Below are 19,233 nucleotides of genomic sequence, written 5' to 3'. Positions count from 1 at the left end.
AGAAGAATAGGGAAAGAGAAGGAAGTTGAACTTACAATTAAAGAAAGAAAACTACAGTATCTCGGACATGTGATGCGGGGTGAGAAGTATGGCATCCTGCGACTCATAATGCAAGGAAAGATAGATGGCGGAAGAAGCATCGGAAGAAGACGAATTTCATAGCTGAAGGACCTGAGAGAATGGTTTGGATGCAGCTCAAAACAACTATTTAGAGCTACTGCCTCAAAAATTAAAATAGCTATGATGACTGCCAACCTCCGTAGCGGAGATGGCACCTATAGAAGAAGAAGATTAATATTTTTTCACGTTCTTTCATTTTCAAATACTTCTGCCTAGTCTATATATCAATTTATGGAATTTGAAGTTTGACTTAAACAATGCATGGACCAAAATTCAGTAAAACAACCTAAAAACCCAAAATTCTAGTTTGTAGAGTTTATTTGTTTTCATAATTAGGTCGACAAAATACCAAACAACATCATATTGATAAAAATATGAATTTATTCACTTGTAATGGCGTTCCAAAAACGCAGGATCTAAAGGATTAAAGGAAAACTGGTCCCGAAAACCGATTAAAAACCAAAAAAAGTTTAATCAAATTAAAATATTTAAATGAATTCACCTTTGGCCTACAGGAAGTTTGATAGTGTCACATTTATAAACCAAACTTGGTTATCTCGTTAACCTCGTTTATCTGTATAGTCTGGCAACTGTGGTATCTGGGGAAATTCAAAAGTTTTACATACAATACGAGTTTATCTACGGGTCATTACATTTATTTTGAAAATACACAACTGGAATACACGAGAAACAGTAACAGAACTAGTTCGTTAAGCAAAAATCGTGCAATCTATAGACTTTTAACTTTATCTGCTGTTAATTTAACTGTTTAAGATTTGGTTGTTTTTACAAAAAATCTTAATTTTTTTAATAAAATTTAATCATTTTGAATATCAAATACGACAAGAATATTATTTATTTGAGAGTCATTATAAAGAAAATTAATAAAAATCTTCTTTTTACAATTTTTGAAGTTATACTTCTTGACGCGCATATGAGGGTGAATTTTAATAGGATTAAAACCTTTGATCCCGGCGCAGTCGCATTACAACTTTGTTCTGATTGGATATTCAAATGACATGACAAAAATTATCCAATATGGCAGCTGTATCACAGCTGTGGGACTGTGGTTTGGTTATGTATGGTGTATGGTTGTTGCGTTTTAAAATTTGTAGGAAGAGAAACAACAAACAAACAGTTAGTTAATGGTTATACTGCCTTTTTAAATAGTTTTCATATTATATTTTTGGACTTATTAACATAGAAGAGATGATTGTTGCATGTCAATGTGAAAGGCCATCAAACTGTGACTAGTATGAGTGCCGCAAAATTACTGATAAAAAACCTATTAGCTCGAAGCCGTAGAGAACTGTGGATAACAACAATCAACCGGGACGATCTACGATCTCGCTTATTCAAAGCTAAAGAATCTTACACTGGTAAGTGTTTTAAAAATAGTAGATCAAATTTTGTTATGATATTGTCAAATTGTGAAACGTCAAAATATTTATATTTCATTTATTAATATTAATATTAATAATACAACTTGCGCAATTTGAAAAATGTGGTTTAAAAGGTTTTTTTATTATAATTGTGTGTCTTTGGATTTGTCTTCCTTGGGCGTAAAATAATAAAACATCTATTTTTATATTTCACTTGTCACCGTGATGTGTAAATATGTATATCTGACACGTTAATAGTATGTGCCTTGATGGTCTTGTTGGTAGAGCATGTTGTTGGTCATGTTGAGAATTCGCAAGGTTGCGGGTTCAATTCCTGGACGATTCACACTTTTTTCGTTTTTTTTTTTAATATTTGGCATTGTTAAGTTTTGGTTAAATTTTGGTAATTATTGTTAATTTTTTGTATTGTAACTGTTAAGTAGGTATATTTATTTCGTTGAAATTATATTATAATAGAAGTATAACTTCTTACGTGCGTACAAAGTACACACACACACATTCTTTTTTTTCCTTGACCATTTGAACTTTTTGTTGCTTATTTAAAATATGCTTTTATAGTTTTTTAAAATATTGCTTTCTGATTGAATCCTGGACACTCACTGAAGCGATGGAGAAAAAACCTGAAGCCTTCGAGATATGCGTATACATGCGAATCCTATGGATATCATGGAGGGACAAGATAACCAACGAGACCGTACTACGAAGAATAGGGAAAGAAAGAGAATTGGTATATACGATTAAAAGAAGAAATTTAGAATATCTCGGACACATAATGAGAAACGGCACTAAATACAGATTACTGAAGGTAATCCTTCAAGGAAAAGTATTCGGAAAGGGAGGAATTGGGAGAAAAAGAATATCATGGTTAAAGAACCTGGAGAAATGGTTCTTCATAGCAGCTAATCTATTTAAAGCATCAGTTAATAAAATACTTATAGCCAGAATAATCGCCAATATTCGAAACGACCAATATACGCACCAAAAGAAGAAGAAGATATATTGCTGTCTGATAGTTTGTGATACTGATTTTTTTATTTCAAATAAACTCCTGGACAAAATTAACGCCCCACTTTAATTAATCTAAATATTTACAATATGAACACAAAATAAAACTAAGTTACATTGAAAAAAGGAATGTGTGTGTACTTTGTACGCACGTAAGAAGTTATACTTCTATTATAATATAATTTCAACGAAATAAATATAACTACTTAACAGTTACAATACAAAAAATTAACAATAATTACCAAAAATTAACCAAAACTTAACAATGCCAAATATTAAAAAAAGAAAAAAGAAAAAAATATGAATCGTCCGGGATTTGAACCTGCAATCTCGCGATTTTTTTATCTCTGGTCCAATGCTCTACCAACAAGGCCATCAAGCCGCATGCTACTTACCTTTCAGATATACATAATTATACATCACGGTGACAAGTGAAATATAAAAATAGATGTTTTATTATTTTACGACCAAGGAAGACAAATCCAAAGACACAAAATTATAATAAAAAACCTTTTAAACCACCTTTTTCAAATTGCGCAAGTTGTATTATTAATATTAATGTTAATAAATGAAATATAAATATTTTGACGTTTCACAATTTGACAATTCACTTTTAACTGCAGTGCCTTAAAAATTTTAAAGCACTAGTGCCTTAAAGCAGCATTTTTAACGCTCCTATGGAGTCCTAAAAATTGCATTTTTAACACGTTTGTAGAAAAATATATTTAAAAACACTAATAGATTCTTTCCGCACCTTTTCTGGACTGATACATACATAAATTAAAACATTTTGAAGTATAACTTCAAAAATATAATATGAAAACTATTTAAAAAGGCAGTATAACTATTAACTAACCTTTGTTGTTTCTCTTCCCACAAATTTTAAAACGCAACAACCATACATAACCAAACCATCAACCGTCCAAACCACAGCTGCGCTACAGCTGCCATATTGGATAATTTTTGACATGTCATTTGAACATCCAATCAGAACAAAGTTATAATGCGCATGCACCGGGATCGTAGGTTTTAACATATAAAAATTCACCCTCATATCGCGCGTACAGAAGTATAACTTCAATAATAATAAACACCTACAAATAAGTCCAACATGACTTTACCATGACCTTAATTTGCCTTATTGTGTCTTTAAAAATTTGTTTTTGTCGGAAATGCGTAAATAAGCTATCATAACTCCAAATTGCAAAAAGAAAAAAAAAATCAGTAAAGTAACACAATAAAATGCATCTGGGTCAACACTAATACCGTGTAGGCCCTCCTCTACGTCTTATGACTGCATTATTATGCGTCGAGGCATGCTTGATATCAAATGTTCAACAAAAGCTTGCGGAATATTCTCCCATTCTTCAATAACGGCCTCAATGAGTTAGTTGTGATTGGCAATAGGGGGTCTACGACTTCGAATCTTTTTTTTTTGAGATAGTCCCATAGATGCTCTATAGGATTTATGTCCGGACTGTTAGGTGGCCACTCTAATAATGGAATATCATCATCATTTAGGTAGCCAATAACCTGTCGAGCCACATGAGGACGAGCGTTGTCTTGAATGAATAAAAAAATTAGGTCCAAGAAACGGAGCAAAAGGCATTACATGTTCGACAACAATGTTGTCTAAGTAATAATGGGCATTCATAGACCTCGTACGTATGGGGACCAACTCCGTGCGAACTTCACAACAAATTCCCTCCCAAAACATTTTAGAGCCACCACCAAAAGGTACTTTAGGAGAGATATTGCAGCTGGCAAACCTTTCTCCTCGCCTTCGCCAGACACGCTCACGACCATCTGGAGCTTTTAGGCTTACTCTAGTCTCATCGGAGGAAAGAACTCGTTTCCAATAATCGATGGTCCAATTTTGTTGCAATCTTGCAAAATTCAATATCTGAACCCTGTGTTCTCTGGTAAGCAAGGGTTTTTGGACGGTTTCCTGTTGCTCAATTCTGCTTCATGTAAATGTCTTCTAACTATTCGAGACGATATAGCGACATTTCGAACATCTGCTAGTTCATTTTTTAGCAAATTGCTGGTGACTCTCCTATCTCTAAGAGCACATTGTCTCAAAAAACGATCATCAATTGGATTAGTGCAACGTTTTCGCCCTTGCCCTGGTTTTCGATGGTACGACCCTGTTTCATTATATCGCCTCACCTTGCGACTGATGCTGGAATGATGTCTTCCTAACAAACCTGCAACGTATCGCACTGAATATCCTTCATCTAGGAGAGTCGATGCTCGCACTGCCTCCTCCATTGATAAATTTCTTTGGCGGTTTATTTTTTTATTTGATTTTTATACAAATGAACTTCCAAACATGCATGTGATGAAAAATATCACAATAAAAAGCTTATTTCTCACAAACTCTTGCTTTATTCGGCACTTTTTATGAAAAGTTTAGCTCACTTTTAGTCTAAAACGAAGTTTAATACATGCCCCGAGAACTCTAATAAAAAACATGTAATCGTATTTATTTTCCTTCCATTTTGCCAGAGGCGCTGATGTCGGCATTGTGATTGGTGGAACATGACTTTTGACAAATCCTGCGTTATCTGTGAATCTGTGTTCAGTGTTCGTGTTCGCTCGTTCGTTGTCGTTCAGTTATTTTCATGTTATTTTATATGGTCGGTTATTTGTTGTGTTTGTGTCACCATAAAAAGCTGATATTCATGCAGTCGTGTTTTTTGATATTTTTGTTATTTTGTAATCGTGTATCTTTTTAAAGGTAAGTTTTTCTGATTGTAGGTACTGTTTATCCAACAGTTTTAAAATACACACTTTATTTCGCGTTTTGTTGTTAGGTCTAATGGCTCCGTTCAGCTGTTGTGTGCAGACGGTGGAAAAGTTCAACAAGTAAACATTTATTTAATCCAAATTAAATACTCATATTTCTATGTAAAATGTCACATTATTTTATAAATAAATAAGTAAGAAACAAAAGTTGTTTGTGTTTTACCTTTATTCTCCAATTGAATAAAATATTAAATATTGGAAGTACCGTATGGAGGCTATCTATGTACCTAGCATGGAGGCTAGATTGTTTGTGTTTTACCTTTATTCTCCAATTGAATAAAATATTAAATATTGGAAGTACCGTATGGAGGCTATCTATGTACCTAGCATGGAGGCTAGATTATGGCACCCTTTCTATCCAATCAACAACAAGAGCGTTTAAAATTTCACACCTATCATGTCGAAGCTACAGACCACTTATGTGGAGGCCAGATTTGTAGTATCCTTCCATTTAACCAGGTGCTGAGATGGCGCTGAAATACGTGACATGTTTTTTAAAGAGTAAGATCGCATTCTACCAAATCACACAACACTTTTTTCTATGGTTTAATACAAATTAGTGTTAAAATGAGACTATTATTAGCTTACATAACAACTGTCACTGTCAAACAAGGTCCATAGGCAACTTGTCGTACAGTAAATTATCAATAAATAAAGATTATTGAGAAAAATATGAGTGGTGCGTTAATTTTGTCCATTAGTTTATTATTTCAAAGCACAACAAGAAGTACGAAAATAAAAACTTAGGGAAGATGAAGAAGAAAACTAACTAGATTTCCAACGCTAGGAGAGGTTCGAATTTGTATGTAAATACAAATAAAAAATGTGAAAATTTTTTTTAAGAAACGCTTTTCTTTGTTTACGAGTGACTAAAATTAACAATATAAAAAATCAACTAAAATGCAAAAAATAAAAAAACTGAAAAAATCTAACACATTCGTCAAAGAAAAGCGTTGCGCGTCTTCATCGAATAAACGGTTTTCGCCCCATGCTTTTCTTTAACGAATGTGTTAGATTTTTTAATTTTTTTTTATTTTTTGCATTTTAGTTGATTTTTGAAGATATTCTTCTTTAGCGGCGAATCGGTTGAGGGTAAAATTGTACATAAATCTGCGCTCCTGCGCAGTATGTAGTTGTCAGTAGATGACAGTATGTAGTTCATTGCTAATCTTTCAAGATAGGTATGTATGTATCTGTAACCGTGCAAATAAGTCATTAAAAGAATATATTAGTGTTTTTAGGAAATGTATTATTTATTATAATTCTTGTGTTTTTGGATTTGTGTTTCTCTGTAGTAAAATAATAAAATATTATGTAAGCATAACATTATTACACTATATGTCGCCGTGTTGTGTAATTATATCCGAAACTTACATGTCAATTCCTAGGGCCTAGCTGGATTAGTGGGTAATGCGTTAGCTCTGAGATTGGAATGACTCGGGTTCAATTCCTGGGCGATTCATATATTTTTTTTATTTTTGGTTGTTTTAATAAAAAAATTTTGAAACTGGTAGATAAGAGAGTTAGTTTGATTTTTAAATAAAATACAAATAACCTTTTAAGTATATTTACTTCGTTTAAATTACCTATTATATAATAGAGGAATATCTTCTTACGTGCGTAGAAAATACACACACATTCTTTTTTATATTGTTAATTTTAGTCACTCGTAAACAAAAAAAGCGTTTTTTAAAAAATTTTTTTTCATATTTTTTTATTTTTTACTTTTTAGTATTACACTTTTCAAACATTAAAATATATCGTCATGTTTATTAAATTTTTTTTCTCTGATTCTGGCTTTGGTTTAGAACTAGAACCTTTAGCCACGTAATTGTATAACTTATCACTAAGTCAGGGGAGTAATGTGTAGTGTGTGTGTTGAGTAAGTGTCTTGTTACTTTGCAAACTCGACGTCATTGTCTTTGCAAAGAGACGCTAATTGTTTCCGAACTCTGCGGTCCCTCCGGTGAGTTTATTAAAATATGTATAAAACATATTATGATGTACAGTTACGGCCAGTGAATAGTTTACAGGCTGGCTTATCTAGGAGCCGATTTTTAAAATTTTTACCTCGTTTAAACGCACCTCTTGCGTCAAAGTGACGTTGCCAGTGGTGTACCTAGAATAGGTTGATTAAAATTAAAAAATCAAAATAATAAAAATAAATTTTACAAAATTTATCAAAATGGAAAATATAGAAAGAAGTTTCTTTGAATAAAATGGATAATGGTCTTAATATGGTTTAGTTTTTTATGTTATTTTTCAACACTCACGAAATTTTTGACAAGCATTGACTTTTTGAGATTTTTTGACTTTGACATTAATTTATCAAATTCGTACGACACTGTAATTTTACAGTACTACAATATAAAAATTAAAGTGTAAACTATTCAGTGACCGTAACTGTACAAACATGAAAAGTAGTCGGAGTCGGCAAAAAATTTGAAACTTTATTGTTTATTTATGAAACATAACGTAAACAATTAACGTAAAAAGTGAAATTATGTGTAGTTCATATAATTAGCTACAATCTGTAAAAGTTTCAAATTTCTACATTTTAAAAAACAAGAAAATTTAAGCATTTTCCATTAAAATATGTTTTTTTTTATTTTAACAATTAATAAACATAAAAATTTTATTTATTGACTATTCGTGTATTGTTCCAGCGAATGCATATGTCTGCAAATTTTCATTCATTTGCATTGAAGAAAAGGCAATCAAATTAACGTCTAAAGATTTGATGCAAACTATTGAAGTAAAGAAAAGCGTTTAAAAAGTAATAAAGTGAGAGAAATAGTTAAAATACCGACAGAACTATACAAGCAAGGAGGAAACAATTTGAAAAAATCAGATGTACAAGTTACTACCTACAAGAAATATGGAGAAAATGAAAATTCCCCAAACAATGGAACAAAAGTGTAATACGCCTGGATCCGGCGTACCAAAAAAAGTTTATTAATAGCAAGCTGAAAATTTGTTAATAGCTTAACGTTGTCTAGTCGGACCAACTTTGATGTACGGGAACAGTGAAATAGGGGAAGTTTTAATTGTGGCACAGGTTACAGGTTTCGAACGTCAGACTGCGAAAACGTCCCATGTATTTTGTCGGACAGAACTTCCAATTGATTTGTTACCCTTTCATTAAATTCTCATGCAAAAATCAGTCTGCTATTTATCTCCAACATAATTACTGTCATTTGACATGTTCTACGTGTCGGACTTATTAAAATACCCAACATATTTGTCGGACAAATATTTTTTCATATAAATATTATAAACAAGTAATTGGACTTCGCAAGTCCTAGGTTTTCACCCAAAGTAATCGAAAGTAGAACTGGAAGTCGATATTTGAACGCTTCGTGTATATAACTTTGCGCCGATTGATAAACGATTTTACTAATTTTGAGTTATTTTTACTAAACTTTGGGTCATCATTGTTTTAACAGAAATAACTTCAAAACCGAAACTAAACTCAACTTTTCAATACGCTTCGATTTATGTGTTACATGTAATATTTCTGCGACTATAACGGCACTTCTGGTTAGAACTACTTTTCCGGAAATGATATAAAAACCAAAATTTTACATTTTTTGTTCTCATCTTGCTAAGGCACCTCGAACGTAATATCACTTATACTATTTCGGTGACTTTAAAACAGTATTTACAGTTGCAACTCTAAAACCGGAAGTCCGATGTCAAATTTCTCATCTTTAATACCATCCTTGGGTTACAAGCTTTCACTCGACACCTCATTTGTCATTCTATCTGTATTAATAACGGAGAAGAAAGACAGACGGGCAGACAGTCATGAAACCGAAAGTATATATTTGTTCTCTTGTTGCGAAGTCGCGCCAAATAATATATCACTGTACTATTCCGGTGACTTTAAAACAGTACTTCTGGTCGCATTTCTAAAACCGCAAGTCCTAGGTCAAGTTTCTCACATTTATACCATCCTTGGATTCTAAGCTTTCTTTCGACACCTCAATTTGTCATTCTGCCTGGTATAGTGGAGGACTTGTATTCGCGGTCGGACGGACAGACTGATAGACAGCCTAGGTCAAATTTCTCACCTTTAGTACCATCCTTGGATTATAAGCTTTCATTTGACATCTCGATTGTCATTATACCTGGTAAAATGACGGAGGAGTTATATTCTCGGTCGGACGGACAGACGGACAGACATTCTAGGTCAAATTTCTCGCCGTTATTACCATCTTTGGATTATAAGCTTTTATTTGACACCTCATTTGTCATTCTACCTGATACAATGATGTAAGAATTATATTCGCGGTCGAACAGACCGACAGACAGCCTCGGTAATATTTCTCACCTTTAGTAATATCCTTGGATTATAAGCTTTCATTTGATATCTCATTTGTCATTCTACCTGGTATAAGGACGGAGGCGTTATATTTGCGGTCAGACAGACCGACGGACAGACAGTCTAGGTAATATTCCTCACCTTTAGTACCGTCCTTGGATTATAAGCTTTCATTTGACACCTCATTTGTCATTCTATCTGGTACAATGAAGTAGGAGTTATATTTGCCGTCGGACAGACAGACGGACAGACAGCCTAGGTCAAATTTCTCACCTTTATTACCATCTTTGGATTATAAGCTTTCATTTGACACCTCATTTGTCATTCTACCTGATACAATGACGTAGGAGGTATATTCGCGGTCGGACAGACCGGCAGACAGACAGCCTAGGTAAAATTTCTCACCTTTAGTACCATCCTTGGATTATAAGCTTTCATTTGACACCTCATTTGTCATTCTAGCTGGTATATTGACGGAGGAGTTGTGATTACAGACGGACAGACAGACGGACGTGAATAATTCAAAGTTTTCACATTTTTTCAAAATTGGGTGAAAACAATATAAAGTTTGCTATTGAATAGACTTAAAAACAACCTGCTAGTTTTGAGAATCAACTTGTCAAGATGACAAGTTGCACAATTAAAATCACGTTTTACAATTAAAACTTCCCCTGTTCCAGAGAATCTGTCCTATTTATTATCTATATCGAATTCATGTCAAATATAGACTGATATTTTTCATTTAACCTAGGTATATGAAAATCTCAGTTCCTTGGAAAAACACTGATAAATACAATGTTCGGATGACAAGTTATGTTAAATTCCTAAACTTCTAAAAATTGGTTTTTATCGTTATCTTTGAACTTGAAACATTATCTACACAAAAGTGGTCAATAAACCGTCTATAATTATTATTATTTGGGTAATTAGTATTTTGAATTCCATTATTTCAGTTTGTTTGTCGTTATCATGCCTAATTGTGCTATCCATCCGTTTTTTTAATTTGATGTTTTAGTATACTTATGAGTTTCATAGTACAATTTCTAAATTTGTCGCTAGCTTAGTCAAATTATGGAGTTTATAGCTTAAAAGCTATCTAACATGTTACGTCTGTGTTTGTTCACTTAAATTTATTTTGAACTGTTCATTAGGTATTTCTAATTCCTTCGAGAATATCAGAAACGAAGTTCTGTTTAATCAAACAATGTTTCTCATTCAACCAATTTTGAAAGAAGGAGTTACCATTTCACAAAAAAAGGAAACAAAAAGCGATGTATTAACTATCGGGTAATAATGCCCTAATTATCACCTACAAAGTCCTTGCCAACATCCAGCTAGAAAGAATCAAAACATACACAGAAGAAATCGTTAGAGATTATCGCGGATTTAGACCTGGCCGCTCAACTATTGACCGGATATATATACAGGCTATACACTACGTGCGGAGTTGGAGCCACTCTTATTGAGCTGATTGACTCATTTCTTGTGGTGAGTCACTCCACATTATTTCTTCTCGCCAGTTAACTAGTCTAATCTAGGGTTCCTCTTAGCGTTCTCTGTTATTTTTCTCCATATATCCCGGTCCTGTATTTTCTGTCTCCATCTTGGAACTTTCAATCTTTTTATTTCCTCCAATACCTGGTCTTCCCACCTACTTTTTGGTCTTCCTTTCGCTCTTGTTATATTTGGGTTCCACATTGTAACTTTCCTTACATCTTTTTCTTCTCCCATTCTTTTTAAGTGTCCATACCACCGTAGTCGCTGGGTTTTTATAGCTTTCACTATATCCTCGCCTCCTAGTATGTCTCTTATTTCTAAATTCAAGAGCCTTTCATAATCTCCGTGCACTGTTTTCTTTGGTCCATACACAGAAGAAATCGTTAGGGATTATCGCGGATTTAGACCTGGCCGCTCAACTATTGACCGGATATTCAGAATAAAATAGATAATGGAAAAATGTCGGAATTTTAATCGTAAGCTTCATTAGATGTTTATAGATTTTAAACAGGAATTTTAGGAAGCAGGTTAAGACTGTGGACAGCGATGCAATAACTTGGCTTTTCAAAAAAACTAGTCATTTTGATACGAATGTGTATCAAAGGGTTACGGTGTAAGGTGAGAGATCGAAAACAATACTCGAAGATATTCGAAGCAATGGTATAAAATAAGTCAAATTATTAATGTAAACATTGTTAAATCAAAATAACAATTTACTGTTTTTTAGCATTCTGCAAAATACAGGGTATTTTATAAATATACGTTAAAATGTATAGATACTTACGTAATAGAAAATAGATATTGTACAGGTCGTCAATAAATTTATATTTCATGAATGAAATACCATGACGTCACTTTTACTTTACCTCCCTAGGGAGGAAAAATATTTTCCTCCCTAGGGAGGAAAAGTACAACTTTGCTCCCTACAATCAGGTCCGGAAAAGTATACTTTCGGTAGAGGTAGGTGGAAAAATTTTTTTGTCATTACTTTTTAAACATTATTAGAAATATGAATTATAACTGCCAGATATTTCTGTGGTTTAAAAAGTAATGACAAAAAAAATTTTCGTCCTAAAATAATTTAAATTCAATATATAGGGTGATTGATGAGTGTGATAAAGTTCAGTAGATCCGGTATAGTAATATATATCAATAAAAGTTAATAATAAAAATTGTGGCCAACTTTCAGCTTCATATTACGAAATTAGTTAGATTGTTACAGAGTGTTCGATAACATAGTGGCAGACCAAACTTATGTTTTTTTAAATGGAACACCCTATATTTTATTTTATATTCGAAATCCTCTTAACTTCTCCATCACTAAAATATAAAGGTTTCTTATGTTATATAGGGCTTTTACAAAGTTATAACCAATTTTTTATGAAAATCGTAACAAGTTCAGCTCCCTGTATAAATAAAATAAAGCACAACAGCGATGGTTTATTAGTGCCATATTTTTTTGTTGATTGTTAAAATTTTTAAGAATTGTTGATATTGCTAATTTTCCTTATATCGAATACAGGGTGAGTCAAAACACAAGTACATTCTTTTCTCAGAAATTTTAAATGGAACACCCTGTATTTTATATTACTATCGAAAAATATTATTACCTTACTTTAATTTTTGTATAATATTCCCTATGCCTAAATTTGTCAGTTTTCGAGATATTTTCATTTTTCAGAGCAAGTTATTAATTAGGGTGTTTTATTTAAAATTACTGTGAAAATAATGTACTTGCGTTTTGACTCACCCTGTATTCGATATAAAGAAAATTAGCAACATCAACCAGTTTTATAAATTTTGACAATCAACAAAAAAATATGGCACCAATAAATCATTGCTGTTGTGCTTATTTTTATTTATACAGGGAGCTGAACTTATTACGATTTTCATAGAACATTGGTTATAACTTTGTAAATACCCTGTATAACATAACAAACCTTTATATTTTTGTGATGGGGAAGTTAAGAAGATTTCGAATATAAAATAAAATATGGGGTGTTTCATTTAAAAAAACAAAAGTTTGGTCTGCCACTATGTTATCGAACACCCTGTAACATTCTAATTAATTTTGTAATGTGAAGCGCAAAGTTAGCTACAATTTTTGTTATTAACTTTTATTGCTATCTATTACTATAGCGGATCTACTAAACTTTTTCACACTATGTAATCGATCACCCTGATTTTGTGGTTACCTGTACAGGTGTGCTGCGCAGTAATGAACGCAACCTGTATCAGCAGCCAGATGTCCGGTATAGTGTTCGAGGAAGCATAGGGAACAATATATGAAAGAATCAGCCGTCTTAAAATGATTTCTCGAAAAAGTTGCTAGTCTTAGACCATTAGAGTTTCTTACTTTCTGTATTCTATTTCGATTGAGTTGTATATAGGTAGCTAATTCTCTTTTGTTTTTTAGATTCCAGGAATTAGCCAACATGTACCAAAGAATGTTTCCTTCATTAAAGGTAGATATAGAAGCTGAACTAAAACGGTATAAAGAATATGCCGAAAAAATAAGACCTCTAGTAAGAGACACAGTGTCGTATCTAGACAAAGCTATACGAAGTGGGAAGAAAGTTTTAGTTGAAGGTGCCAACGCTGCTATGCTCGATATAGATTTTGGTAAGTAAAGTAGTTATTTTTTAGTTAGTTTAAAAAAAAACTAAACTAATCTTGTTATTGACAACGTCAGTCTTGAAAATGTAGACCACTTTATATTTCTTGGACATACCATTAAAATCGGCAAAGAAAACCAAATAGCCGAAATTGAAATATACATACAATTGTCTTGGGCAGCTTTCGGCAAGTTAAGCTTTGTTTTGAAGAATAAAGTATACCATTGTATCTAAAACGTAGAATTATTGACAAATGTATCTTTCTTGTAACAACATATGGACTGGAGACCATGGCCTCTAACAAAGAAAACCTTAGAGCAGCTTAGTACATCCCAAAAACCGATGTAGAGGGATTAGTTTGAGAGACAGGATTCGAAATATCGACATTCCTGAAAGAACAAAGATTACTGATGTCTCAGAACGTATAGCAAGACTCAAGTGGCAATGGGTCGAGCATGTTGCCCGAGATAATCCCGAGAAATGGACACAGAGATTAACAAACTGGAGACCAAGAGAAGAACAGGCGAGGAGTAGGCAGACCGCAGAAGAGGTGGGCAAATGGTATCAAACAAGTCGCGGGCAATCAGTGGATGAGAATTGTCAAGAGTTGAAATCGATGGAAGCAAATGGAAGAAGCCTATGTTCAGCAGTGGACGAATATAGGTTGAAGAAGAAGAAGGAACTAGTTATTACCGACGGTAAATTTTCGGTAAACTCTTTCTTACAATTTTTATATCGTTGAATATTAGTATTACTGAAACAGTTCTGTCTCGGTTAACTCCACAGGCTGTCTGTCAAATTATTCATTTAATAAACTGAGAAAGTATTTTGACAGTTTATTAAATGAAGAATTTGACAGACAGCTTGTGGAGTTAACGGAGACAGTAACAACAATGGTTACCAGAATAACAAATGAGGAAGTGGCTCAAGCGCTTCAAAAAAATAAAGAAAGGAAAAGCAGTCGGACCAGATGATATTCCTGGGGAAGTATGGAGAGCATTGGGAGAGACAGAAATAAGTTGGCTACCAGGTCTATTTAATAGAATTATGGAAGTTGGACAGATGACAGACGAATGGAGAAGCAGTATATTAGTACCTGTCTACAAAAACAAGCGAGACATACAACAATGTACAAACTATAGGGCTATAAAACTACTTAGCCACACCATGAAAATATGGGAGAGAGTAATTGATAGACGGATACGTGAAGAAACCGAAATATCCAATAATTAATTTGGCTTTATGCAGGGCAGATCAACAACAGGTGCAATTTTCATTGTAAGGCAACTGATGGAAAAATACAGGAATAAAGAGACCAACGCTCATATGGTATTCATTGATCTTGAGAAAGCATATGATAGAGTTACTCGAGAGATTCTGTGGTGGGCACTCAATAAGAAAGGAGTACCTGGCGAATATGTAAAAATTGTGAGAGATATGTATGAGGGAGTAACGACTAGTGTTAGGACAGTTGTGGGAGAGACTGATAAATTTCAGGTGAAAGTAGGATTGCACCAAGGCTCGGTGCTTAGTCCTTATTTATTCTCATTAGTTTTGGACCAGATAACAGCGAAACTACAGGGTAGCATTCCGTGGTGCCTAATGTATGATGATGATGTAGTGTTAGTAGGAAATAGTGGAATAGACTTAGAACAAAAACTGGAACAGTGGAGACAAGCTCTGGAGGAAAAAGGTTTAAAACTTAGTAGGACAAAAACAGAGTATTTGGAATGTTCATTTAAAGCTGGAGTTACTACAAATAAAATGGTATCTTTGGATGGTGAAATGATTGTGAAAAGTAATAGTTTTAAGTACCTAGGATCGGTATTACAGGGTAATGGAGAAATAGATGGAGATGCATGCAGTAGAATTAGGGCTGGATGGATGAAGTGGAAAGAAGCAAGTGGTGTGTTGTGTGACAGAAAAATTCTAATGAAGCTGAAGGGAAAATTCTTTAAAACAGCGATAAGACCGGCTATGATTTACGGAACTGAATGTTGCGCAGTGAAAAAGAAAGAGGAACAACGAATGCATGTGGCGGAAATGAGAATTCTTAGATAGATAAGTGGAGTGACAAATAAGGATAAAATTAGAAATGAGTATATTAGGTGTGGCGCCAATTGATGCCAAAATGAGAGAGCATAGCTTAAGATGGCTTGGTCATGTTCAACGTCGAGACGTTAATCACCCAATACGAAGAATAGCTGAAGTGCAGATTCCTGGAAGGAGTAGGAGAGGAAGACCAAAGAAGACCTGGGTGGAGACGATAAGGCAGGACATGTTGGTAAAGGGGATTGACATTGATATGACCCAAGATAGAATTGTGTGGAGAAATGCAATTAGGGAAGCCGACCCCGCATAGGGATAAGGCAAAGAGAATGATGATGATGATTAGTATTAGTGAAACAGCTCACATACCTGGGTGTACAGATAACTGAGAATGGCAGCGAGAAGGAGGAAATACGGAAAAGGATAATGCTTGCTAACAAAGCATACTTCTCTCTGTCGCAGGTATTTGGATCCAAAGACATCCATAGGAAAATAAAGTTTGAAATATATAAAACAGGCATACGACCAATAGCAACATACGGCGCAGAAACATGGATCATAACAGAAAAGACAATAAACCGTATTAATACTTTTGAAAGAAAGATACTAAGGTGTGTATTGGGACCAATTTGCGACAATGGTACATGGAGAATAAGGTTGAGCCATAAGTTATAGGTACCAATATTACAAAGAACCCTCTATAACAAATTATGCAAAAGTACAAAGATTGTATTTGATTAAATGTATTGGTAAGCTAGGCAATGGATAACGACAGAACATCTAGTAGAACGCTTAGCGGAACTATGGTGGGACATCGGCCAGTAGGAGGACCAAGGAAGATGTGGATAGACGAAGCGAGAACAGATGCTAAAGAAATATTGAGGGTGGACAACTGGAGGAGAGCAGCCAGAGACAGAGATACTTGGAGGCCGATGCTGGGGGAGGCCAGGACCCGACTTAGGCTATAGCACCATAGAGTAGAGAGAATAGAATAGAATTTAGCATGCTTCGCCAAAGGCAAAACCACTTTAAAATAACAAATCAAATTGCATTACAATAAGCAATCATAATAATGCAGTAAAAATTTATTTGTAGGTACCTACCCCTATGTCACATCATCTAACTGTAGTGTCGGTGGAGTCTGCACTGGACTTGGAATTTCTCCCCATAGGATAGGCGATGTTGTGGGTGTTGTTAAAGCTTACACTACACGAGTAGGTGATGGACCTTTCCCAACTGAATTAAAAGATGTAAGTATGTTTTCAGAGGAATTTTATTACGAACATTAATTTTTAGACAACACTACAAATTCATAAATAAAAAAAACATTACTTAACTTCCTTCCTTTACAGCGGGTTGACACATTTAATCATGCACTTTCGAAGCTGAAGTTATACATATACAAAAACTATGTATGAATGAACTATTATGTTGAATATAATCGATGTTTGTTTATTTTCAGAGCATTGGTGAGCTGATGCAGTCACGCGGAGGTGAAATTGGAGTTACCACAAAACGGAAAAGACGGTGCGGTTGGTTGGATATCGTTATTCTACAATACACGAATATGATCAACGGCTATACTTCTTTGTGTCTTACTAAGTTGGATATATTGGACAGCCTACCCGAACTTAAGCTAGCTGTAGGCTACACCCTGAGAGGAAAGAAGATCGAATATTTCCCTTCCACTGCAGCGGATCTATCAGAAGTTGAGGTAATGTTAATATTTTATAGCTAATGTCTTCATTAGACCAGAGCATTAGCACTAAAATCACCGGAAGATATAGATTTTTAAATACAGCACGTAGAGACTTGCAAGTTTCTGCATTGTGTTCAGAATGACGTCAAAGAAAAAGTCTATCATAGAAAAATTGATGGAAATGCATAATTGAATTTTAACGTGCATAAACATGTCAATATCAGTATATTAAGGGCCAGATTTTCTTATTTTGGGGTCACTGAACACGAATACGCAATCAGAACCGACCTCCGATGCACCTGGTGCCCAGGGTTACTGCTAAGGCACGTCATCTGGAGTTTCGATGGATTTTGGCACTAAATTGATACAAACAGATTACTTAGGGGTTTTTGGGATCACTGAAAACGAATACGTCATCAGAACCGAAACCCGGAGCACCTGGTGCCCAGAGTCACTGCTGAGGTACGTCATCATCTGGAGTTTCGAGGGTTTTCGGCACTAAATTGATACAAACTCGATACAAAAAATACAAAATTGATACAAAAGATTACTATTACAGAATATGACATCAAAATTTACTCTCGGATCACCTAGTGCCCAGGGTGACTGATACGCACGTCATTTTCTGGAATTTCGAGCGTCTTCGGTTCTGATGGCGTATTCGTGTTCAGCAACCCCAAAAACCTCCCGAATAACAAAATCGTGCCCTTAAAATATAGATTTTGATATGTTTACTGGCGTCATTATGAACACAATGCAAAAAGTCTCTATGTGCTGTATTTAAAAATCCATTTATTTCGTGTTAAATGCCCTGGTCTACATAATAGGTATAGGCCACTAAATGTAGACCGTGAGATTTCAATAGTAGTTCAGAGAAATAAGGAAAAAAATCCTGTTCGTGACACAACCCCCTCCAGGCCGAAACCAAATTTTTTAAGTACGTAGTATGGACATCTATATTAATAACCTATATGTTTCCTGCAGCCGATTTTGATGATATACATAGTTATAAACAAAGGAAGATCAAAAAACGGTAAATTTTCGCTTTTTTCTATATCCAAAAAGTTAAGAATTTTAAACAAATTTTAGAGTGAGAAACTCATAAACCGTATAAAAAAACTTCAATATGGCGTTCGCTGAATATGTCTATACTTATTGGTTGATTAGAAAATTGCAAAATAAATCAAAAATTTTGAGTTTTTACAAATATTCATAACTTATGTAAAAATTAACTTAGAACGTTCTTATTACACGGGATGCTGAGACTTCTGGTGCTTAAACCATACCCTAAATTTCAAAGCAATTTGTCGCAAATATTGTGATGTTAATGCCTTCTGGTTCTAATTAATTAAAAAGAATAAATATATTTTATTCACTGGTAACGACCAATATGTAAATAATAACACTAATGATTCATAGCGCATCGACCTCTACATACTACCTTAATAATTATCTGTCTATCCCCCCATACTGAGTGCTCAGCATGTTTTTATACCGATCTAAATCATAACAAATATAGTTCAAGTTCACGCATATTAAACATGTGATACAAAACTATAAACTATTGTTTTTATGTCTGTTCAATACCCTAAAGGTTAATAACATCATATTTAAATTATGATTTATACAGAGGGTTCATATTATACTACAAATTGATCAAACAGTTTAAAAGGTATTTAATTTGTTTATCCCAAATTAATCTTTTTGCAACGC

General features: G+C 34.0%; 1 protein-coding gene and 1 long non-coding RNA gene across 2 annotated transcripts in view; both read left to right on the top strand.

Annotated features, from left to right (window-relative positions):
• LOC114332182 (adenylosuccinate synthetase) overlaps positions 1–19,233 on the top strand; it is a 67,648-nt gene that overhangs the window by 35,206 nt on the left and 13,209 nt on the right. Inside the window, exons 4-6 of the mRNA XM_050657562.1 lie at positions 13,574–13,779; positions 16,917–17,071; positions 17,284–17,535. Coding sequence (XP_050513519.1) covers positions 13,574–13,779; positions 16,917–17,071; positions 17,284–17,535 — 613 coding nt within the window. The remainder of the gene's footprint in view (positions 1–13,573; positions 13,780–16,916; positions 17,072–17,283; positions 17,536–19,233) is intronic.
• On the top strand, positions 3,285–5,483 carry LOC126889327 (uncharacterized). Its single transcript, XR_007699989.1, has 2 exons — positions 3,285–5,268; positions 5,345–5,483. It is a non-coding gene; the product is annotated as an uncharacterized LOC126889327 (long non-coding RNA).

The sequence above is a fragment of the Diabrotica virgifera genome, chromosome 8 (genome assembly GCF_917563875.1).
Source record: "Diabrotica virgifera virgifera chromosome 8, PGI_DIABVI_V3a".
NCBI lineage: Eukaryota > Metazoa > Arthropoda > Insecta > Coleoptera > Chrysomelidae > Diabrotica > Diabrotica virgifera.
This window is presented reverse-complemented; position numbering and strand designations above follow the sequence as displayed.